Source organism: Gymnodraco acuticeps, unplaced genomic scaffold, assembly GCF_902827175.1.
Source record: "Gymnodraco acuticeps unplaced genomic scaffold, fGymAcu1.1, whole genome shotgun sequence".
Classification (NCBI taxonomy): Eukaryota; Metazoa; Chordata; class Actinopteri; order Perciformes; family Bathydraconidae; genus Gymnodraco; species Gymnodraco acuticeps.
The window spans coordinates 352960-371293 of record NW_022991219.1 but is presented as its reverse complement, the minus strand read 5'-3'; the positions used below and the strand labels follow the sequence as shown (position 1 = coordinate 371293).

The window sequence follows — 18334 nt, the reverse complement described above, 5'->3', positions numbered from 1 at the left end:
CAGAGCTAACCTGTACTGAAGAGCACATGTGTTTAAAAAGCAGGAAATAAAAAAAGAACTCACCTTGTGATAAACCTGCAAGAGAAAAAGCATTTGAGCTCCATACTGTTTCAGAAATAATCCTTGACGTGGTTTAAACAGGATGGTGTTTTATCACAACCGAATTTAACTTCTCCGGTAGAATTCTGATCAGGCATTAGCTCCGCCTCCTATTTTTTCTTTTTTGCAAGCTAAGGACCCAAAATCTGCCTTTCTCTAACAGGGCTGCAAAAGAGGGGTTTGAGCAGTATGAGGCATAGCTACAATGGGTGATCTGTTTGGTATTTTGAAAAAAAAAACTTCACAGACATGTTTTGTATAGGTATGGCCCTACAATATATTTGTCAAATATAGCATGATAGGTCCACTTTAAGTTGAGTTAGTGTGATATATATATAAATATATACATATGTATAGCAACACAAAATGCAGATTTATGGGATTTCTCCATGTAATCTTTCCATCATCTCCTTGAAGCTACATCCCAGAGAGAGCACGCTCCCGCAGCCCAATTAGCCGATCCCTCAGCCCTCATTCCCACAGCCCAAGTTTTACATCATGCAGCTCAGCCCACAGCCCCCAGGGCGCATCCTGCAGGGGTCCGGAAAGAGGCAGCAATGGCCTGGGCCTCCGCCAGGGTTCCTGGGATCGGTCGTCACACTTGAGAAGGGGTGAGGACGACAGGGAAAGGGAAGACCCATGGAGAAATGAGGGCAGCGTGGATGATGATCGGCCTAGTGGACGAGCAGCCGACCGCCGGAAGGTTTACCAGAAACCCTTGGATCATATCAGCTCGAGATCTGCAGATGAGCGAGGAGGCGGCGGAGGTGAAGGGATCAGGGGCAACAGAGACTGGCAACCGCGAGGCAGCCCTCAAGGCATGTCTTTCAACTCGTACAGGAACATGGACGATGACATCTACATGAAGGAACAAATGTACAAGTCAGACAAGCCGCCTAGACCTCCATACCAGAGGCACGACACAAAGCCCAAGAGGAGAGATGGAGGCGACTACCATAATAGATCGAGGCATTCTGTGTTTGAGATAACTGAGGAGCCACTTCGCAGAACACTAGAGGACAAGAGGCCGGGTTCACCAGACAGGGGCAGGGGCAAAAAGACAAGCAGGAGGCACACCACTACAGACAAACACGATAAAGAAAATGCTACTGAAAATACTGTGAGTAACTTTTTGAATCATATCTATATGTAAGAGTGTCGTGTGTAAAACTGCTTCACATTGCACATCCTTCTACCTTCTTAATCATTTATTTTTCCAGGAACGCCAGTCAAAAGAAAAATCGTTTTCACCTCAGCAAAGCGACATGCCAAAAGAGACGATAGAATGTAGTAAAGAAAGAAACACTGTAAGTGATGATCTATGATTTGATTTATTACACATTCAAACTCCTTCATGCCGCAATTTGAAGGTTAATGCTACTTCAGTTGGAATAGAAGTATTAACAACTATTTTCTTGGTCCAATCTCTAAGGTGAAGGAGTGGGAAAGTGGAGATGATACTGATGGAGACTGCTGGTACCCTAAGAACATGGAGGAACTGGTCACTGTAGATGAAGTTGGAGGAGAAGATGATTCCATAGTTGAGCCCGACCTTCCCGAGCTGGAAGAGTTTGTATCCCGCCCCCAAGAGCCTACAGGTGAAGAAGCAGCGGAGGAGTGCATACCACCCCCTACCCCCTCCTCCTTGGAGGTGCAGGAAACATCTAGCAGGGATATTGGACACCCAGAAGAAACATCTGTTAACAAAAAGCCAGGGAATGTTATAAGTGCAAGCAGTCCTGAAGAGCAGATGTTCAGTGCAACGACTCCTGAGCTACCAGTCACTGACCTCAGTGACTTCCCCAGTGAGGAGTTCAAAGCTGCCCTGGAGGAGACATGTTTAGAGGACAAAGTGACCCGCAGTGGGCCTTCAGAGGAGCTGATGGAAAATCATATTTACGTATCACAAGATGGCAAAAACGTGGAAGTAGGAAAGGTCCCAGAAACAATCAATAATGGGGTTCATCACAAGGACGGCATTCTTAAAAAAGGTACTTTTCAGATAAGAGAAGCCAAATGTTTACAGCAGAACAAAGCGAGATCCAGTGATCAGATGTAGGCATCCTACAGGATGGTTTACGTTTTTAGAGTCTATCTAAATAGGAGAGAGTTAGTCAAATAATGAATCAATCATTTAAGTATTTATGTTTCGGTTGTATCTAGTTCACACACAAGGCTGCAGTTTTTATCACAACTATAGATTATACTCCAAACAAGAGTTATTGTTGCAACCAGTCTTTTTTATTTCCAAAGGAAATAGTTTCAAAATATTTATTTATCATAAAACGATACAATGTCAATAAGACGTATGATGAGATAGAAATATAGCACTGTGATGAAAAAAAGGATTGTATGTAAAAGTGAATGACAAGTAAGGTATGAGATATGAGGAATTCGATTTTTTTTTAAAGAAAAATGGATTTTTGTGTCCTAAACTGCATTCTGGTAACCTAGGTGTTAAAAAGGGTGCCGTATACTGTGATCGCTCTCTGATCACGCCCCCAAAAAGCACCATTTGTGATGTTTTCATAATTAATATGCCTTTTACAGAGATTGAGGCTCCCTCGCCGTCTCGTGAGCAAGACAAAGCTGTCAGTGAACATGGCATCCCTTTGGGTAGGCACACGTTTTATAACTCCTCTGATTTGAACTTGAATGTTTAAAAACACACTGCAAATGAGAACTATATGCACTTTATTTTAAATCCTTGGTGACTTTATTTAATCTGTCAGAAATGTCAAGTTTAAGGTCTCCGATTACTCTGGCTGGATTAAGCCCAGGTCTATATTGACTTATTGTCACAGAGACAAGTAGCCTACATTGAGTCTTTTGATTTAAGTCCTAAAGTCTTATCATGTAGCCCACTAATAAGTGCACTGACAACCTGTTGCATTAGCACTCTAATTGATTGGAATTGCTTGGACACTTGCTGACCTATTTCCGTGAGCAGTTTGTGAAATGCACCCCTGAGAGATGAGTATTTATATTATCATTACGGCTCGAATGACACGGCCAGCGTTGGGCCTGCTGCATGGAGACTTACGTAAGCCGTGGAGCCGGATATCAGCAGCAGACCGCAGTACAGACTCACGAGTGGCTGTCTCTGTCTGAGACAAGTTTAACAAAGATGACTCATCCGGTTGTTGTTGTTGCAATTTTTTTTTGTTTTCTTACTGTCACGGTCAGATGTGTGTTGTTCAAATGGACTTTGGTGCTCAGACAGTGTTTGTTTTTTTAAAGAGTGAAAATAACATGCTATAAAATGATGTTATAGTTTTTATGTAGTAGAATATTATCTGTGAACGTAAATATGAAGTATTAAGTAAGAGATTTTTACTATAATTGGTCTTAGTTCATTGTTCAAAGTATCCGTGATCCTTAAAAAGTGTTACATTCAATTGTCAATGTGCATTTTCTCTCGAGTACAATTGTATTAGTTCATAGTTCTGTTAACAAAAAATAATGAAGTTGGTCATCAAAAAAAAAAGATCCCGTGGGTAAATGAAGTTTATTCATTGAATTTACTTAAACACATCACTGAAGCGTGTTTACATGCTATGCAAGCAGTCCTTAAGATTTTACATTAAACTAGATTTAGACTTAGATTGCGGTTATATTTGACTATTGTATTATTTAACGTGTTCTAGTACTTCAATAATTCCGGGATTCATTTTCTTTCACAGTCTTCTAATTTTCCAATATACTTCTGCCAGTATACAAAATACAAATGGGTATGACATTTAAATCGCTACGATCTTAAGAATCTTTAAAAGTTCTTAAATTGTACTTTTCCTGCAGAATCCCTGTATGATGCGATTGCAAAGTACTATATTTAACTATATCATTTAAATGTCAAAACGCTGATGCAGTCAGACGAAGCTTATAGTTGTGTTTGTTGTCTAACAGGAGTGGAGTTCATTGTGCCGAGGACGGGTTTCTACTGTAAGCTCTGCGAACTGTTCTATAACAGTGAGGAGACGGCCAAGAGTACACACTGCCGCAGCACCGTGCACTACAGGAACCTCCAGGTACACACTGCACTCTGGTGATGAATTAAATGTCCATGAATTATACGAGCAAGCATATTGTGTTTATGTAGATTTGTTGTATATTTTCTGTGCATATACTGTCGCACCTTTTATACCAGCTGGAGTTAGTGTCAGCTAAAATGAAAGTCTGTATGCCCACACTGTACACTGCTGGTGTGGTCCAAAGTCAGTGTGGTCTAGTAGCAACATTCACAAGATTACAAAAGATTACACCACCTGTTGTTGAGTTGGTGAGTTATTACTTCACACACATGCAGCATATGCACGTTACATTATTTGTTTTCCTTTTCGTTCCAATGATCGTCCCATTTTGGGGATAAATCTTACTTAAATCAAGTATGGTGTTTAAAACTGCAGTGCAAAAAAACAATGAATATACAAAGAAACTAATAATGTAAGTTTTGATCATTGATTAACTCTTTAAATCAAGAAGAAAAATGTACGAGCCTAACACTTAATTGAAAAGAAAATGAACGGATTAATCCAAAAGAAAGGCCTTGAATGCATTAGGATGGGCACAGAAAATAGAACATACACACGAAAGAACATACACATTGCACGTAAACTTGAAACTGTATTAAGTTTCTGATTACTCAGCACTGAGCCTTCTTGCGTTTCTCATCCCAGCGGCACAGCTGAGGCAAGCTGGAGAGCAGGGATTCAAACCTTTGATAGATTACATTCCAAGAGGAAAACATTTTTTTTAACACTTGTGCTGTCGGTCAAGATTCTCTGTTTGTGTTCTGCTATTAAAATAGTTTTACATCATTTTTGGTCCTTTTTTACCATAGGTTTCTTGTTTTACTTTACTCATCTAAAGACATCTTTAACATATCAATTAACAGATATTTGTAACTTTTTGTATACATTATTATTAATTCAATTTAAACTCCAACACATCATTAAGCACAGCTTCTCACCCAAATATTTAACTGCAGTAAAATAAAAATAAACAGATGAGAAAAAAGCCGCTTCCGATAAATCTAGGCTCCCATCCTCAGATATTTGAGTCGAGCTTATCGGATGCAGTTTTACTGACTGGTGATTGCTGATGTTATATTCATATACTTCATTTTAAAGATTAAAATGTGTAACTACATCGTTGCATTTGCGGAAAATCCTTTCAAAAGTATTCTTCACTGCAATTAACTTGTGATGAATAAACTGAAAACCATTTTTATTAAATGTTTAATTTTACTTTAAAAATGTTTAGTAAAATACAACATGCTGGTTTCCAAAAAGATTGTCTGGTTGTCAGAATACAAATCCGATATTTAGCAAGACGCTGCTTTTCATATTTCCTCCCTGTGGAGCCTCTATATGGATGTTTTGGTCTGGGTTGTAATTTGGGGAAAACATTACCACATTTTTTATACATATTTATTTTGGATTGTAATGTTTTTCTTTTTCTCCTCTGGTTCACAGAAGTATCTGTCCCAGCTGGCGGAGGACGGTCTGTCGGGCTTACTTTCTGAACCCTCGGCTACACAGTGACGTCTCACAGTGGAAGGATTTGTGTGTGTGTTGCAGAGCAAGTGGACAATTGCACTGGTTTTGATATTTTGGGAGAAGGAATGTCTAAATATGTTCGATGGCACTGACAATCCCAGCCCCACATGTACTCTCAAATTTGTACATACCTGATGTGTAATGTAAAGTGAGGCTACAATATTTAATTTGATTTGATTTGGTTTATTCATTTCCTTACAGCTGACTTTATTGGATTGTGTGTGATAAAATGTTTGTATTTGTAATAATGGAAATGTTCAGTCCATTTTCTGAGTTTAAATGTTAGCTACGATTAAACATTTACATCTGTAAAATGACTTAAAATATGTGGCAAGTCATGTTTTACTCAGTTAAAAAACTAAGACTGATTCTCAGGTTTGTTGTATTTGTTTAATAGATTTTAATGTATAGCTTAGAAAACAACATTACATTTTTATTTATATAAGAGTCTTGGTGCCAGTTTGCGCACAAATAGCGTAATGGTAAATAAGGTAATAAAATATAAACCATTTGGATTGATAATGTTGCAAAATATTATATCATGATATATTTATTTTTGTGATGTTTTATTTTGAGTTGAAATCACGAGACAATCCCAGTCATATTTGCCAAAATATGTAAATGCCTTTATATCGGAGACCTTAAACTGGACCATGTGTTTAATTAGAGTCAATCATGCAATGTTTACCGTGACTTGTTCAGAGAGGGATATCATGCCATACTCTGTTTTTGTATACTGTGAATCCTGTGACATCAATGATAGTGTTGTTTCGTTTGACAAACTTTTCATATGATTTTTGATGCAAAAAACGTGAATAAATTGTGTGGAATATAACATATTGTGTATTTATTTAGGCATAATAGTATACTGTCATCATAAGACTGGGAATCAGCTATGGTTAAGACTTGAGTGAAGGAGTTGTAAAAGAGTGCCTCCAAGTGGTGAGGCAGAACACCACTTGCTTTAACTAAATGAGTGAGTCTTAAGATCTTTAAACTTAGTTTGAATATATTCTTGATTTTCTGGAAAGGTAACATCAACCCTGATAGTTTTGTTTTTTTTAATTGTCATTGTCACTCATTTAGTCTGTTTACTTAGTCTGTCATTTGAAATAGTAAACCAAACTACATTTCTCTAGCTTTGCTGTGGTTTAACCTCTTCCAGTGTTACTTAATTGGTAACTTCCTAAAAACTCATAATTCTCCATTTCTCATCAATATCATCCTCGCCCATCATTATAAAACACTGAACTTTGCAGTCCCAAAAATAGTAAGAGCTGTTCTGCAGCACCACATCTAGAGGGCAGCACTTTTTAAACAACACGGAAAATGCTTGAAGAAAATCCCGTGTTGCATTTTCATTGGTTGTATGTTTAAAAGCCCACACCTCCAGCCAATCAGAAGAGGAAAACACAGCCCTCCGTGCCTGCGTTGCTGGGTAGATAAAACAAAAACAACAGGAAAGCTCCGTGTCAGAGTTTGAGGCTTGGACGCAACAGACGGTCAGTAATTTGTATTTGTTCTGAGATATTCGATCGACAAATCAAAGGAGATTGAAATGCATATTTTATATGTCATGGTCATGAAGGATAAATGTATTTGTTATCGCTGTCGCAACAAAAAAAAGTGCAGCCAGCTAAAGGACAGTTGACGTTAGTTAGATATTGTCTTTTACTGCCGATACAACAACAGATACGTCGAGTCAGTGATACAAACGAACATTAAATAAAGTCTTAACTGCTGATTAGCATATAGTGTTTGAGTGGTAATAGTTGTATTTGAGTAGTCAGATACTCGGGAGTCTTTTGACGCAGCTCTTTATCATGACAGGGAACATTGAAGCTAGCGCAACGCTATCCATTGTTTGTCAACAGTGACTTTGAATGAACGGGGGAGGGGAGGCTGCCTTGCAACATGTCTGGGCATGTTATTGATAACTCTTTTCTGCATATAACAAGGATGTGTATTGTTATATGTTGCAGGTATCATTTGCACGTTATTCTGCTGCAAAATCTCTTTTCTATTGTAAAATATGGCAACTGACTGCGAGGCCTGGCTCAACGCAAACCCCATTGGTGAGTGTGACGACGATTTAAATGCCTCTTCCGCTGTGTCTGAGATGGGGCAATGGGGCTTTTTCGTGCGGAAGTGGGTTTTAGTGCTTATTTTTCTTGCACTGCCTGCAGGTTTTGGCATAGATTGCATGTTGTCGCTCATCCTACATATTGTGAGTGTCAGCAGATAAAAGTTGACTACAATACATAAGTGTGACTTTAAGCGTCTTTTCCTGAGTATATTGTGTATGCACATGACCCCTAGGAAAGTAAAACAAGAAAGAATCAAATGTATTTCAGCTTGAGATCCACTTTCTCATATGTTATTAACATTAACTTTCCCCCATATTTCCCTTGAAATCCAACAGAGGCAGATGACCTGAGTGACTCTTTTTTATCTGGAGAAGAAGACAATGCAGGGTTGGTTGTCAACAAAAACATAAAAAATGAGATAAATGGTAACTGGCTGACCTCGTCGAGCAACAGCATCCACGAAGCACGTCTCAAGGCGAAGGCCAAGCGGAGACTGAGGAAGAACTCCTCCAGGGACTCAGGCCGGGGGGACTCTCTCAGCGATAATGGAGAAGTTGTCCGGGGAACCTCTGTGGCCCCCACCAGCCCCAAGAGCAAGCTGCTGGACAGGAAGTCCCGACTGGGCAAGGGCAGAGGTCTGCCAAAGAAAGGTATGTAGGAAATGGTGATGTGGTGCTGCTAAATAGATCAAATGTCTCAGTTTCTCTTCTTTTCAAAGAATAACCTTTTGCTGGTCATTTACACAGGATACTAAAAGTGAGTAAAAGAGCCTTTGGTGTTGCAGTTCTACATGGGGGGGGGGGGCGGCATCATCATCGCTGTGTGAACTACTTGTTATCATCTGTTGGCATGCATCTATGACCCATAAACTAATTGGCATGTACACAAATGGCTTGGTGGTTTTAAAAAGGTCACGCCGATTTCAAAGTACGTATTTTTTTTACCGGCTGCTCTGCAATACTTAGTATAGTAGTAACATGGTAACCTTTGTTTTAGTGTAACAGAAGTTTCCTGTGTTATTATTATTGGATGTGTATAAAACCTTTTGGACTGCCATGATTGTGTACAGAGACAGCTGGCTTTTATTTGAACAGTTTATTATAAAGTGACATTTATAAGGTTGATGGCCCACTGTGTATGAGATTGCTAAGTGTCTTTGTGCACTGCCTAGTAATGGGGGACCCTACTGATGTATTTACCTGATGTTGCATAATGACTTACTTTGTTTAGCCAATATATTCATCAAACTAAAGATGGCTGCTCTAAACTGCCTTTCATTTGACTATATTCTAGAAGTAAAATCACAATGTATAAGCAGAACAGAATTTAGTAAGTGCCATCATCTTTTGATAGTCCAGCTGTCTCACACTGTGCGTCCTCACTCCGTGTTGAAAGCATGCAATGCCCACTTCTTTGTCTGCAGGACAGTTTAGTCTATTTGCTTTCTTCCTGATGGGCAGTGGAACTTGAGCAAGTGTAGTTTCTCTTGGCATGATGTTATGGGCTCAGAACAGTTTTGCCTGCCGTTTTTGTTTACACAAGCATTCATCAATGGTTTGGAAAGTGGCGCTGTACCTTAATAAAATAAAGGCTTGTATTTGCGTGCATTTCCTGTTCGGAAAGTGGCGCTGTACTGAGAGTGGAGGTGTCCTGAGATTAGCGCCTGCAGGAAGGCTCCATGGACCTGTCAGCTCCGGACAGCGCAAAATGCGTACATGAAGCGCTACGTCATGAACGCAAGAAATCTACCCTCGTGGGGGCGCGCTCATGTGATTGGCTTAGAATTGAGGAGACATCTGATTGGCTATAGATAGAAAAAATTACAAGTACGAATCGGCTGACCGTCAGGGGAGTCTCAAAAAACCCACACACGAATGCACAGCGATCCATGCACAGGAAGCGGTTTGTGTTTGCAGGTTCAGAGGATTTAAATGGAAAACAAATGTGTGGATCAAAAATACACATGTAAAACTTTTTTTCTGTATTTGGATTTTATTTACATGTATATGAAACGGAACACATTTGTGTGTGCATTGAAAAACACAAGTGTGAATCCTTTTGCGGATCATGAAATACAAGTGTGAATCCTTCTGTGTGCATGTGTGTATTATGAGACTGTTCTGAGCCCATATGATGTCTGTTGGTTCTTCTGGTTTCATAACAGAACTGGTACGCCAGTGGAATCCTGTTATTGCAGTCCATGTGCAGAATTTGTTGGCGAAAGCATCCGCCATGTCTTAGTGCACAAGTAGAGCCGATTTGCAAAACCAGTGTGGGCTGTGCTAAATATAGTGGCATTGCATATGCCACATTTTGAACGAATAGCGGTTTTAAAGCACACAAGCTTCTGGTACATCTTGAACTGTCTTCAATCTGTTTGTGCTGACCTAAGATTTAGCATGTTTCTTTGTGTAACACATAAAAAGGCATCACCTGCCCAGATAGAGGGATTATTTCACAGCATGGTTGGTCCTTGGGTTAAAAAGATGTAGGTTTTAGTACATGTACGCATACAGATGTGTCATGTCTAACATTATCACCGATCTTTGTCCACAGGAGGGGCCGGAGGGAAAGGGGTTTGGGGCCGATCTGGGGAAGTGTATGGACGGGAGGTGGTTGATCAGAGAGACCCCAACTATGACGAAGCTCAGGTACTAATGCAGGCGTTGATATTGTACATTTTCCTAATCAATGTCACGTTTGGAATAGTCTGATAACTTGTTAAATCCAATGTAATCCAATTCACAGTCCTGCAAAACAAAAAGAAAGAAATTGTGCGTTTTTATTTTATTGAGAATTTGTTGTTATGGGGTGATTTTTGAAGCCGCAGTTTGTGACGTATCTGTGCTAACATTCATGAGAGTGTACGCTTTCCAAATCTTTCTGTTTTTGTGGATAAAATAATCATTTAAATACTCAAAACTGAAGTAAATGTTAATGCATGATAACAATTGGCAGCATACTTGGCACGTCATCCTTATTTCATATTTGAAACATTTAACTGGCAATGTATTTGTGTTTGGTCAGGAAAACTGTGTGTATGAGACTGTGGTTCCCCCGCTGGAGGAGAAGGACTTCCAGAAGACGGTCACCCCTATAGTGCAAGAGTACTTTGAACATGGAGACACAAATGAAGTAGTGGTAAGTGTGCAGAGAAACCACCTGTAGGTAAAATGTGCTCAAAGAGTGTACATAAACAGTCTAAGAATAACAAGAATTGACATTAACACAACCTTGAAGACCCTGCCTTGCTGATGTCCCTCTCCCCCTCCAGGAGCTGCTTGCCGGACTGAACCTGGGTCCCATGCGGAGCGAGGTTCCTTCGCTGGCCGTGTCGCTGGCCCTGGAGGCCAAGGCCAGCCAGCGGGAGCTCACCTCCACGCTGCTGGCCGACCTGTGTGGGCCGGTGCTGTCCCCCAGCGACATGGAGAACTCCTTCGACAAACTGCTCCAACAGCTGCCTGATCTGGTGCTGGACACACCCGGAGCCCCGCAGGTGAGCCTTCTGAAGGGTTAAGAGATACGCGTTTGTACATATGTAGCTCAATAAGCCTGTGAAGCTGACCGTTGAGCGGCCCAGACCAAGCAAGGAGGCAGAGGCAGAACGTCCAAAAATATAACCCGACGTGGGCATTTATTAAAATCCTGGGCACAAAGTTCACAGCCTCAATCCTGCTGTTCACCTTGCACACATCCTGCAGCCACAAGGATCTCAAAAACACTCCCAAACAGCAAAACCCCAGAGCCTAAATGCCCAACCCAACAGGACACAGGTGAGGGGGGAGGAGACAACACAGGGCACCAGGTGCACACAATCAACAGCAACAGACATGGGGAAAAGGGAACACATTTCAAAATAAAATACAATAAACACTACATCAATCAATAGTATAAATTGTATACAAATGTGCACACATGCAAGGCCCGAAGCCATCCGTCCACAGTGACGAAGTTACCTTCGTCACAAAGCCATTTATCAGAATCAGAATACCTTTATTAGTCCCACAGAGGGGACATTTGTTACAGCAGGAAAGAGCCACAGACAGCTTAATGTTACCTATGTTAAGAAAAAAGTACTAAGTTATGATATAATAAAAAAATATAATATGAAAAATACTTTCCAAAATACAAATCCTGTAACAGTTCTTAGGATTTAGCAGCCAGGTATATATTACAGTTATTAATGGCATATGTATATATTGCACATATTGCACATAGTATGATGGTATTTAGCTGCAGCAAGTTACACAATTTACAAAATACAAAATGCAAAAAAAACACACCTTGTAACGGTTCTAAGGATTAGTAGCCGGTTATAAATTACACAGTTATTAACGGCATATATATATATATATATATATATATATATATATATATATATATATATAGCACATATTGCACATAGTTGATTGGTATTTAGCAGCAAGGGGTGATATAGACCACCATATATATCAAATGCTTGTTGCACTACCTTTTTTAAATTGTTGTGATTTAAGTATTAACTTCAAAATCCAGACTATTACTAAAAGAGCTGTGAGAGGATTTGGATTTCATGCTCTGGATGACACATTTCTAAATGATAACAACAAAAAACCCATAGAGCTACAGTAGTTCCACATGTTTTCCTAATTTCTGTTTACGAACCAGGTCAGGTTGATGTGAAAAAGAGGCTTGTATATCAGTCACTCTGCAGTAAACACACAAGAGCCGTCAGACCTGTTGGCTGAAAGTGTGTTTTCTGTTTGAGATGGCGTGCTTTTGTTTCAACAGTCTGGTGGAGCGGAGGGGAACAACACTGTGGGTTTATGTGACTCCGTGTTTGAAAGAACTAATGTGTGGTGTGTGTTTTCAGCCTGCATAGACATGAGATCTCTGTCCATTGTCTGTCTGCGCTCGCAAAATGCAAGCTCAGCATAGGACGGCAAAGGGTTATTGGTCGCCCAGCCCCCCCTCACCCCTCCTGTCACCGTCTCATTGGGGCTCACTCGTCATTTCTGTCCCTCCTCTGTGGGTTTAAAGGGGCATTATGTCTCTGCCCTGCCCCCAACTTCCTTCCCTTCACCCCTTTCACTCTCTCTTTCTCGGTTTCACACACACACTTCACACTCCTCTCTTTCTCCTCATGTGCCTGCCAGTCTAGCCACAGCCATGGGTCAAAGGAGACTGAGCTGCCTCTTGTTTGAAGGGGAACAATGATCAGTGATGAGCGTAGGCTTAGTGGTGGCCAGAAGAGCAAAGACAGCTCTTTCGTTTCCCCCGAATCATGCGCTCGCACTACTGTAAACAGTCATCGAGCATGGCATGTTTTTGTTGGACCTCTAGTTCTTCAAAATGAAAGTATTTAGGGATTTTGGCCAAACAATGAGTAACAACATTTTTTCACTTGCAAATAGACTTTTATTAAAGAAGTAATTGTGAATAAAATGTCCTGCTTTCTCATGCAACAAAGCTGTTTTCTATTTACTGTGGTAGAACGACATATGTACTAAAACATTTAAATAATCAATGATTTTTAAATATGACTTGCAGACTAAAATAGTGAGCCAATCAAACAGAAGTGTCTTTCTGAACAAAATGTTCGCTCCTCACTTTGTTCTTGAACACTTCCTGTACAAGTGTCAGTCATATGTGCACGAAGTGCTTTACTTTAATCTACAGTCTTTATCTGTCACCTTTTGCCTTACTCACATTAACCCTTAGATGCACGAGTGACTGGACCCGACACTCTTCCATAAGTGGGTCTAAAAGGACCCGTATTAGAATAATGTGTTTTTATGCCATTTTTTGGTTAAGAAAAATCACTTGTATTATATTTTGGTTCACATTAGAAATATGTTATATTTAATTTTAGAAAAAAGATTTTATATTTTGAACATATTGTCCCAAAGATCTCCGCTATTCTGAGACCCTCACAGTATTCCAGTCCCTTTTCAAAACTCATCTCTTCTCCTCTTGTCTACTCATTCTTAAAATGTGAATGGCATGATATCCAAAACATGTTTTTTGAGGAATAGTTGGAATATGAAATGATAAAAAAATGTAATTACAAAGATACTTCAAGAAAACCACCTCACCGGGTCCAAAAAGACCCACTTATGCGAAATGCTTTAAGAGGAGTGGACAGAATAACAGTTCTCTATAAATAGCCTTTTTTAACATGTTGCCTTGAAATTTGTTTTGTTAACACACTTCCCTTTTGTGTTAATTCTCCAGTTGGTGGGCCAATTCATTGCACGTGCTGTGAGCGACAACATATTATCCAAGAGTTACATCGAGGGCTTCAAAGGCAGAGTTGACTGTCAATACACAAGGTATGTGATTGTTACTGCCATGAGTACATTTAGAGACATTATGTCAGGGTTTCAAACAGTTCTAGATCACATAAAGGAATCGAGCCGTACCCAACGTGTTTTTCAGTAAAACAACAATGTGATCTGGTAAAGCTTCTCTGTTAGCGTTTTTGTATGCAAGTAGAGAACAGTGTGATCATGAGCAGATTGGAGAAGTGGGGCAGTAAAGAATGAAAGGCAGTGTGACAACTCTGCCCAAACAACTCTTTTTTTGTCTTGCAGAGCATCACTCGACCGGGCAGCAGTGCTGCTAAAGATGAGTAGGGGGGGCCTACGCATAGACAACCAGTGGGGGACCGGAGGGGGCCAGAGGCCTGTCATACAGCTTATCAAAGAGGTACATTACAAAAGCAAAGACACAGATGATGGACTTTTTCTGTATGACCAATAAATGTATGTGAAAGTAAACATTTTCTGTTCTAAAGCTTTAAATGGTTTGGTAACTTCACCACAGTGACGAGGGCAACATATAAGAAAGACGTATTGAAAGACGTATTGATGGCCAGGTAAAAAATAGCACACAGTTGAAAATGCTCACTCTTCATTTATTCCAAAGAACTCTTAATTTAACCATTTGTTCGCAAATATTTCCGCCCTAACATGTCAATGTGAATCCCTGTCTCTAAAAAAGAACATGGTCTTTTTTCAAATGCTCAAGAAGACACAATAATACATTTGAAACACTCTTGATGTAGATGTCAGTATTACTTTCTGTTGAGATGGGTATTTCTAAGAAAAGTAGGTGTGATATCCGCTTCATGAACATCTATTGTTCCAACAGAGCCTTATCACAAAATAAAGTCCAAGAATTCCTTACAATAACGACTGATTGCTTTTTTGTTTAAAACATAATTTTGAGTTATAAATAATGTCCTCTCCTCTGTCCTGTCAGGTGAACCTGCTGCTGAAGGAGTACATCCTGTCTGGGGACAGTAAGGAGGCTGAGAGGTGCCTGAGGGATCTGGAGGTCCCACATTTCCACCATGAGTTTGTCTATGAGGTAAACACTTTGCTGACAGAACAGCCCACATTCAGTCTGTCCTTAAAGCTTCACCTATCACGAGCATATAGGATACTAGCCAATGTTTTTAGTACTAATGCATGGCTGTGGATACTTTTATTTTTCTCAGGCGATAGTGTTGGTGTTGGAGTCCAAAGGAGAGAAAACATTGAGAATGGTTCTGCAGCTTCTCAAGTCTCTCTCTGCTTCCTCCGTCATCACTGTGGACCAAATGAGAAGGGTAAGGCGCCACCTGGTGTCTGAGTGATGCACTGCACCATGGAGCGGCTCATTGTTTGCTATCCTTGGAAGATGCTGTTTTAAATAGTCTATTTCTTTCTTAGGGCTTTGAAAGAGTTTATATGGACATTGCTGAAATCAACATTGATGTCCCTCGCGCATACTACATCCTGGAGCAATTTGTTGATAAGAGCTTCGTTATGGGAATCATTGATGTAAAATTAAGAGATCTTTGTCCCTGTCGGTAAGTGCAGCCTATTGTTTTTTCTCTTAACAATTTTCTCCTGTTTAAAATAGAGAAATTATAACTGAATGTTGATTATTTTTGTCTTTTGTCAGAGGCCGGAAGAGATTTGTCAGCGAGGGAGATGGTGGTGTTGTGAAACACGAAAGTTACTGAGGAGCCATTTCTATGTGCCGTATGTCCTGAAAAGCAGAGGACAGAGCTACCTTTTTTACGTGCATATTTTCCGAAATAGTTGGGTACGAATTTTCCCCTTCTAACAGTCAAAATAATGTACATTTCTGAAATTGAGGTGGGGTGTTTAAAAAAACGACTGCACTTTTGATTGACCCTGAAGTAGAGCATTTTCTTCAAGGTGTTTCAATACAAACATTTACATAAGCTAACCCTTAAAGTGCCACACCTCGCAGTGTCAGTCATTCCATGTTGTTTTGTACAGTATTTTCTCAAGTTCACTGCCACTCCTTTTGTGTTTTGTAGAAAGCAGTGTTTGTACAAAGATGACTGGTTTGTGTCAAAAGCTTTATAAAAGGGTATTACAAAAATAAAGAAAGGGGAGCACGTTGGTAAAATGCAATACTGTCTCCCTATTTAGCTGCTGTTTCTATGCTGTGTTGGCTTTTTCTTTCTACCCTTTCAATCACACAAAGATGTTTTTAATTGAAGGTATCAAGACACGAGTACATTTCAAAAACAAATAACAGTGAAATAACTTCACAAATTGTGTTTATTTTTATACCTAGGGAATACTGGGGAGTGAAATGTACCACGTATTGCTCCTCGTTTGTTCATTAAATCACTATTCAACAACCTAAGGCTGTATTTGTAATTGACACAAACAACTTTATTCTATGATCTGACAAATAAACTGCTCTACATTCACTCGATAAGGAAGCTGTTAACTGATCTCTTGTTAATGTCAAATCACAGATGCAGTAATACACATGGAACATCTCATGAAGCGCACAGGTCTTAATAGCCAACCACACTGGCAAGCGATAGATGTAATCCTTAACGGTGACATGCAGAAGATCAATCAACAATAAAACATTTAGACCTTCAAAGAGTGAAGGAGTTTGTAAGCTCAGGTTGCTACTCCCTTCTAAGCTTATCTACTCTGAAGCCAAACATCACACATTTCTTGACATTGTGACTGTTCTAACAAAAACATTTTCTTCCCGTGCGTAAAAATCTGGGTTTGTGCCATCCATCTGAAGGGATGCCAGTTTGACCATTCATGTTGTTATGAGTCCTCCAATCAGTCATCTACTGATTCTGCTCCTTCAGTGCCAGTTCCTGCAGCTTGACGGCCTTTTGAGCCTCCATCTGCATCTTCTCCAGTTTCTCCAGTGTGACTGATTTGAGTGGGAGCAGCTTTGGCTTACACAAAACCATGGTAGGCACATCTTCCATGGAAAGTTGCCCTGTGGAGTTTGCCAAAATAGAACACAACATACATTCTCATCAACTAATCTTGGCTTGAATGCAAACATATTAAGACTTGGCTGGATGGTAGTCCGTCACAGAAGCAGTGAAAAAGTTCTACCTAAAAACTTTGAAATGAATTACTACAAATGTGAAAGCATCACTGGCAAACAGGTCTGCAGTTAAATGGTGTCACTCAAGGAGCCTCCAACCCTTAGTATTTTAAGGACCACATGTTATATTTGCAGTTGTGAATCATTACATAATTGTTTGCTGATGTTTTAAAAATGTTTTACACTGATTAAAACATCTGGAAATGTAACATATCTGTCGGTCTGCCCATAAATTACTTGTGAAAAATGATGGCACTTTTAACGCCATGAACTACAATTCATTTATATACTTTTTTGTAGAGCAACAATGTCAATGGTTTTGAGCTGTAAGAGAGACTAAAGAGCGGGCACAGAGCAACCACTGACTCATTTTGCAAGCTTTTGCACATTTCTAAACAGTTCACATGTATTGAGTTTCACAGACAGCCTTTTGTTTGTAAGTGCTGCTGTCCAAATAGCTAGCTGCTGTGGTACCCACCTTGTTTAGGCAGAACTTCTCTGAATATTGACTTGACTTCTGGCATTGTGTCTTCTTGTGGCTTTCTGAAAGGTAAACATTTAATTAAATGTAACCAGATTTATCTTACATACATTAATGAAACCAAGGTTTTACTGGCAGTGAACTTAGTGTCTGCTAATGCAAGCAGCTCTGGTTAAAAAAAGAGCAGAAAAACATTTAAAAATGTGACACTGGGTTCATCAGGATACCTGTTAATGTTGCTGGGTATTCTTTAGTGGATTTTTAATGCAGAACACGGAGGATAGTGAGATAACATTTGTAATGTATTTCGCAGTGATAAGTTACAACAGTTACCTAGTTTAATATCAGTATATGTAAAAAGAGTAACATCAGTAAGGCAATACAACAAAGTAAAACTCAGACAAAGAAAACACTTGACCATCCTGTAGGAAATAATAATCATTTAACATGTAAGAAATGTAACAAAATCTGTAATAACCGTGCAATATATACTTTTACTTTCAATACTATTATCTGGCTGCTATCACATCACATGTACATGTTACACTAATTTATCTATTTATTTATTTTTAAATGGGTACCTTGGTGAATTGTAATTTGTGTAATTGCTATCTTTAAGATTGTATGCATGACTCTTATTTAATATTTTGCCTCTTCACTTTTGCTGTAACAAGGTAAATGTTCCCTCTGTCGGACGAATAAAGGTGTTTTGATTCTGATACGTAGCTGTTTCAATA

General features: G+C 39.6%; 2 protein-coding genes and 1 long non-coding RNA gene across 4 annotated transcripts in view; 2 read left to right on the top strand and 1 right to left on the bottom strand.

Moving 5' to 3' along the window:
• rbm20 (RNA binding motif protein 20) overlaps nucleotides 1-6492 on the top strand; it is a 47007-nt gene extending 40515 nt beyond the window's left edge. For both annotated transcript variants that reach the window (XM_034239240.1, XM_034239241.1), the window contains 6 exons: nucleotides 517-1219; nucleotides 1320-1406; nucleotides 1532-2090; nucleotides 2650-2715; nucleotides 4006-4127; nucleotides 5574-6492. In XM_034239240.1, coding sequence (XP_034095131.1) covers nucleotides 517-1219; nucleotides 1320-1406; nucleotides 1532-2090; nucleotides 2650-2715; nucleotides 4006-4127; nucleotides 5574-5642 — 1606 coding nt within the window. In that variant the 3' untranslated portion in view covers nucleotides 5643-6492. The remainder of the gene's footprint in view (nucleotides 1-516; nucleotides 1220-1319; nucleotides 1407-1531; nucleotides 2091-2649; nucleotides 2716-4005; nucleotides 4128-5573) is intronic.
• Nucleotides 6493-7028: 536 nt separating this feature from the next.
• On the top strand, nucleotides 7029-16389 carry pdcd4b (programmed cell death 4b). The gene is made up of 12 exons (XM_034239244.1): nucleotides 7029-7159; nucleotides 7640-7732; nucleotides 8080-8394; nucleotides 10301-10395; nucleotides 10772-10885; nucleotides 11019-11240; nucleotides 13958-14055; nucleotides 14317-14431; nucleotides 14987-15094; nucleotides 15225-15335; nucleotides 15439-15578; nucleotides 15674-16389. The coding sequence occupies exons 2-12, from the start codon at nucleotides 7690-7692 to the stop codon at nucleotides 15732-15734; spliced, it is 1422 nt and encodes a 473-aa protein (XP_034095135.1). The 5' UTR covers nucleotides 7029-7159; nucleotides 7640-7689; the 3' UTR covers nucleotides 15735-16389.
• Nucleotides 16288-18334, bottom strand: part of LOC117561689 — a 4446-nt gene continuing 2399 nt past the window's right edge. Inside the window, exons 3-4 of the long non-coding RNA XR_004571420.1 lie at nucleotides 17595-17659; nucleotides 16288-17002 (exon numbers count right to left, since the gene is read on the bottom strand). This is a non-coding gene — a long non-coding RNA (uncharacterized LOC117561689). The remainder of the gene's footprint in view (nucleotides 17003-17594; nucleotides 17660-18334) is intronic.